Source organism: Vitis vinifera, chromosome 18 (genome assembly GCF_030704535.1).
Source record: "Vitis vinifera cultivar Pinot Noir 40024 chromosome 18, ASM3070453v1".
Classification (NCBI taxonomy): domain Eukaryota; kingdom Viridiplantae; phylum Streptophyta; class Magnoliopsida; order Vitales; family Vitaceae; genus Vitis; species Vitis vinifera.
The window spans coordinates 14,754,265-14,760,839 of NC_081822.1; the positions used below are offsets into that span (position 1 = coordinate 14,754,265).

The following is a 6,575-nucleotide window of genomic DNA, read 5'->3' on the forward strand; positions in this document are numbered from 1 at the left end:
AGTGGTGTGCGAAAACTAGATTATGGGTCCGGGGATCAGGTTACCTATCGGGAAGATACTTCACGCAAGGTAGCACCCCTCTAGTACCGAAACTCGGTCTCTACTAATGAACTGGGTATATGGGAGCATATGGGTCAAAGATCAAACAAACCTTGGGCTAAACAAATGACATGAATCACATAGACCCGCCTAGTATTTAGGATGCACATATACTCAATAAGTCAAAATCAGAGTGCATACCTAAGGTCCCCAACCAAGCGCTGCATAAGAGGTCAGTCAATAAGCTCAAATGCACAACAAATATACATAGCAATCATGCACCAAGCATTCATGTGAAATTCATTATCCAAAGCCGAAGTGCATACCTGTGGTCCCCAACCATGAGCTGCAAGGAAAATGTGAGGCAAGTAATACAAGCATACAACATGCACTCTCGATCAGACATCAAATCTCATACCCACAAGAGAAGGAAGCAGGTCGAAATGAAATAAATGGTTTGCCTTTTTTTGCACACATCCCTCGAAATTCCATCAAACCAAACCATGCTCACTTAACCCACATGCTTCCCATCCATGAATTGGGCTCACATGACATCTAACCAAACTGAACTCTGACCCTAAAGGTGGCCCACAAGTGCCTTGGAGCCTAAGGGCTCAAGCCACAACAAAAATGGGAGTCAAAGCATGCTAAAACTGGGGCTGCCTAGCAGAACCTGTGAACAAGTTCCCAATCGGTTCAACCGATTGAGAAAATTATGAAACTTTACCAGCAGATTCCTCGGAAAATAAGGAATCCAAAAAAATGGCGCTCAATTTCAAGCCTGGATCTCAAAGAAACAGCCAAAACAATGCAACGTGTTTATTAAACAAGGCTACCTAGCGGGACCTATTAAACAAGTTCCTAGATGGTTCAACTTATTGAGAAGAATTTTGAAACTTTAAAAAAATATTCCTCAAAGAATAAGGAATCCAACAAAAAAAAAACGCTCAATTCCGAGCCCGAATAAGGGAGAAATTGCCAAATTAATGCAACGTGTTTATTAAAAGGGGCTGTCTAGCGGGACCTGTTGAACCGGTTCCCAACTGGTTCAATCGATTGAGAAAAATTCTTAAACTTTAACATAAGATTCCTCAAAGAATAAAGAATCCAAAAAAAATGACGCTCAATTCCAAGCCTGGATGAGAGAGAAACGGCCAAAACAATGCAACGTGTTTATTAAACGGGGCTGCCTAGCGGGACCTGTTGAACCGGTTCCCGGCTGGTTCAAGCGATTAAGAAAAATTCTAAAACTTTAATAGAAGATTCCTCAAAGAATAAGGAACAAAAAAAACGGCGCTCAATTCCGAGCCCGGATGTGGGAGAACCGTCCGAAACAATACAATGTGTTCCCTGTAGAAGGTCAAGCCCGAGCCACCCAACCTTATTAAAACTAAGGCCACAAGAATCTTTCCCTTAACAATCAGGAGGTCACAATGACCTTCAACCAAAGCCAAAAATAATGAAGCAGTGACCCTATTACTCACACATCAAAAGTAGGTCACTCTCCCCCATTCCTGACCAGAACGAACCCAAAATGAGACATCCATAGCAAACATAAAAAAAACGAAACCATGCGACAGTTACATATCAACCGAACTATGAACTAGGAAATAGATCAAAAGGATGCAAAGAGGAACAATACCAAATCATCAAACACTCCTTATTTGAAACAGCAATAGAAGTTTCTGCAGTATCTTAAACAGAGAAGTAAATCTAAAAGGAAAAGAATCAGTGCTTACCAGATTGTTCTCCCCTCACCAAACTTGGACAAAGTTTCTCCCCCCATAACAAATGCAAAGGAAAAGGTCCTTCTCTCTTTCCATTCTGGATTTTTATACCAGAACCCCTGCTCCTCCCACTTCCCTCTTAGTTTTTCCCTCCTTCAACTCTGGAAAATCCCCCCATCAACCTCAGAAACCAGCCCCATAAACACTTCTCACAGTCACAAGGTGAGCTTCTCTCTCCACATTTACTCCCTTGCTTCACCACCAAGAATCCATATGGATTCGTGGTGGGCTACAAGGAACTTGAACCAAGGCCCAAAATGGACCCAAAATATTGCCCAAGACCGATCTAGAGCTTATGGGCCCGAGCCATGTAGGAATTGGGCTCCAAAATCACCAAAATTAGTGCTCTATACAAGCTGGCCCAATGAACAGGTTGAACTGGTTGCCAACCAGTCTAGCCAGTTGAGAAAAAAATTAAAATTTTGACAGAATATTCCTTGGAGAACAATGAGTCCATGAAAAAAACGGCGCACAATTTCGAGTTCAGATGAGAAAGATATGATCGAAACAAGCCCAAGTGCTCCATATTCGAACCTGCTCCTATGAACTCGGGCTGAAGTGAAACTTTGGGGACCGGTCAAGCCAATTGAGAAAAAAATTTGAAATTTTGACAGAATATTCCTTGAAGAACAAGGAGTCCATAAAAAAAATGGTGCACGATTCTGAGTTCGGATGAGGGAGATATGATCGAAACAAGCCCAAGTGCTCCGTATTCGAACCTACTCCTATGAACTCAGGCTGAATTGAAACTTTGGGGACCTCATTTCCTTTAGCATGATGTGAAAAACTAGGGAATTGGCCATGATGGCACTCCAAAATGAACTACACACTTGCAATTACATTGGACCGCAAATGAACTTACACAAGGCTCGAAAACATATCATGCCCAAAATGGTGGCCATGGTGGTGCCATACGAAAAAATAAAATAAAATAAAATAAAATTTGGGTGCATGTGACACCCTTAAGATAAATGCAAGTGTCAAATGACAAAATTGAGGGTTTACATAGGGCCTACTAATTAATGAATTAGCGCAATCCAAAGACCTTGTTCACTTACCCTTAACAAAAGTGAACTTAGAGCCAATCCGACCCTCATAATTCATGCTAACAAGGTATATGAGCTCAAAGTGGGGACCATTAGGACCCATAGGAGTATTAGTTCCCTCATAATTCAATTTTGAAGTTGATTCAACATCCTACTATAGAAAATCAATTGAAATCTGGTATCCTATGTAAATAATAATAAGACACTACGTGTTTAGGTCTATGACTTGCTATCCATTGCGTTTAGTCTTCCCATGAACTAATGTCCATAATCTAATAAAGTGGAAGCTATTAGCCTTTCAAGATTACCTTTACTATCCTTGAGTTACATATCCCCTTATTGTAAATTCAACTGACATGTCTTAGCTCTCAGAGAGCATATATCAAGTTCCACTTAAATAACTAGTATGACCATAGTTTCCATGAACACACCTTCTTAGGATCACCCAAGGGGACACACTATCTCAATCTCAGGAGATATCATGGTGCCTCTATTGAGAATACTTATTGTTACCGACTTCCATCAATAATTACCCAATCCATAAGGATATGATCAACTTACGATCTCACCTGTAGGTCAAAGCCATTGCTAACTTTAGCACAAGATCAATATTCTCTCAAGGTTGAGAGATAACACAATGAAACAACTTGGTGAGGTCATGACTACTTGATAGTCTTAAGTCATGACTCACCATAAGTCTTATCCAATGTGTTACGATAAACACTAGGGCATTCACCATGGGAAACTCATCCTGATAGCCAAGACCATTCATCTCTCCAATTAGGGGGTGGTACACTACGCCCTCTAATTGGTTGTCTAGACCCACGAATCGGTTGTGAACAAATTATTAATTTTCAAGGAACCTATGACTTAAATCTTTTGTGTAACTCCTAATGCACCCAAGTCAAGTACCATGCAAAAGATGCAAGCAAGAATGCTCATAAAGTATAATACATGGAATAAGGATGGATAAAAGGGAAATTGGAACATCATTAAATAAATAACTAATTCCAAATTTATTACACCATGTCATGCTTTTAAGGGCTCTATCCTAATAGTATATGACTTAAGTGCATTAGAAGTTATACAAAATATCTAAGTCATGGGTTTCTTATAAGAAAACGATTCATTCATTCATAGTCAGTTTATGAGATTAGGCAACCCATTTAAGGCCATAGTGTACTACCTTCTAATTTTAGGGATGACTAGTCTTGGTCATTAAGATGGGTTTCCCGTGGTGAGTGCACTCATGTGTATGGTTACACATTGGATATGACCTATAATGAGTCATGACATAAGGCTATCAGGTAGTCATGACTTCACTAAGCCGCTATGTTATAATATTTCCAACCAACCTTGTAAGGATCTTGAGCTTGTGCCAAAATTAGTAGTGGCTTTGACTAATGGGTGAGATCTTAAAGGGATCATATATTTCCTATAAATAGGGTCATTGTTGATGGAAGCCAATAGAAATTGGTATTCTCAATAGAGACACCATGATATCTCATGAGATTGAGACAATATGTCATTTTGCCTGATCCTAAAGAGGTGTGTTCATGTAAACTATGGTCATAATAGTTCCTTAAGTGGAGCTTAACATAAGCTCTTGGTGAGCTAATATATGTTAGTTGATCACACAATAAGAGGATTTAGAATGTAGTTGATTCTCTATAGTAGGATGTTGAATCAACTATAGAATTGGATTACAAAGGAGCAAACATACTAGAGACACATAGTCATCTAATTTTCCTTAACCTGATCGCTCTAATTATCCATCGCCATTCATCAACGGTTTTTCTCAAGCAACGCTTATGATGCTATCACCGTTGTTGAAGCTTGACATAGCCTGAAAAGCAGAGTGCCTAGATGGTTGATTTGGATGATTCTGATTGGATGACAGGGAGAGCTTCAGTGAAAAGGGGGATGAATCAACTAGGGACTTCAGATTCAAGTTGAGATTCGTTGACTTGGGAGGAATAGGAAGAACAATAATCGGACGGACCAGACTTGTATTAACATCATTTTGTCCTAGAGTTAGGTTTTCCATTGGATTCTGAATCGGAACTGGTACAACCACCGGATTTATCGACATTGGAAAAGCTAGCACAACTGGAAATCCACCACCACTGCCGGTCTTGGAAAAAGTCTTAGGAGACTGCTGCGATTGAGATGTGTTCTCTTGATGATGAAGTACTGAGTCCCAATGGTCCTCGTTTGAGCTCATACACACACTTTGATGACATAATTTGTGAAGGTTGGATCGACTCTCTGTTTACTTATATGCAAAAGGGTCGTTTGATAATTTCACAAGGTTACATAAGAGTTATTGCTCAACATCTCTATATTAGATTAATTGATTAATTAGACAACCCTATTGGGTTAATAAATCAAATAAAACCTTTTTAGGGTAGATTTAGTCACCCAAGCCCAGAATGGGCTCAAGTCATTTAAGCCTAATTGGGAACCCTATAAATCCCCCCTTAGGAGTTGTGGTTTCAAGTTTTTGTCTTCTTCCACCATCTAGAGATAAAGATTATAGTCTCTACCCTACAAATTATTGTGAAATCCTGAATTGACTCATTCCCAAGCCCAAGCCTTGGATCATTAGGCTTCATATAATCTATTGGGAACCCCAAATTACTCCTTTCCTAATCGTGGATCTCATAGGGTGCATGTAAACTACCTTAGGCTTCTCTAAATCTATCGCAACGAAAACATATGACTTCAAAAACCATATTAGGATAAATATCCAGAGAAAAAGTGTTTATACCAGTGGTCTAGAAGTTCCCATATCAAAATCCATCCGATGAAGAAGAAGCCTGAAAAGTTTGAAGATCTCGTACATCTAAGATCTTCCACTCGATGACTTAAACCACAATCTTGACACTCTAAAGTGTGGGCAAGGAAAGGGAGGAAGCAATGACTCTCTCTTTCTCTGGAAGTGGAAGACGACTAACTAAGGTCATTAGGAAACCCTGAACCATAAGGAGTTATTTATAGGGTTACCCACTAAGCATAACTGACTTGAGCCCATCAAGGCTTGGGTCACTTAATTTAGTCCAAAACAGGTCCTAATTGATTAATTAACCATATAAAGCCATCTAATTAATCAATTAGCCCAATCTAGAGACCTTGTTTATTATCCATGGTGTAACCTTACATAATTATAAAAAACACCCTTATGCACAAGAATGAACTTAGATCCAATCCAACCCTCATAAAACATGTCATAATGGTATATGAGATTAAAATGGGGACCACTGGGACTTATAGGAGCATTGGCTCCTTCATAATCCAATTTTGAAGTTGATTCAATATTACACTAAAGAGAATCAATTACACTCTAGTACCATAAATAGATAACAACAAGATGAAGCTTGGGTATGTGACCTACTATTCACTGCATGCAAACTCCCCATCAATTGATGTTCATAATCTAACAAGGTAACGCTATCACATATCAAGATCACCTCTCAAATCCTTGAGTTACAGATCTCACTTATTATGTGATCAACTAACATACACTAGCTCAAAAGAGCATATGTCAAATTCCACTAAAGGAATTACTATGGCCACAGATTTCATGATTACATGTCCTTTGGATCACTCAAGGAGACATACTATCTCAATCCCATGAAATATCATGGTGCCCAAGAGAACACACTGTCTCAATCCCATGAGATATCATCATGGTGTCTTTATT

General features: G+C 39.2%; 1 protein-coding gene across 1 annotated transcript; it reads right to left on the bottom strand.

Annotated features, from left to right (window-relative positions):
- Window positions 1-4,670: 4,670 nt before the first annotated feature.
- On the bottom strand, window positions 4,671-5,096 carry LOC100853071 (transcription factor MYB1R1-like). Its single transcript, XM_003634449.4, has one exon. The coding sequence runs from the start codon at window positions 5,094-5,096 to the stop codon at window positions 4,671-4,673; it is 426 nt and encodes a 141-aa protein (XP_003634497.1).
- Between the last annotated feature and the right edge of the window lie 1,479 nt (window positions 5,097-6,575).

Coding starts and splice junctions, on each gene's coding strand:
- LOC100853071 (XM_003634449.4), bottom strand. CDS start 5,096: ATGAGCTCAAACGAGGACCATTGGGACTCAGTACTTCATCATCAAGAG.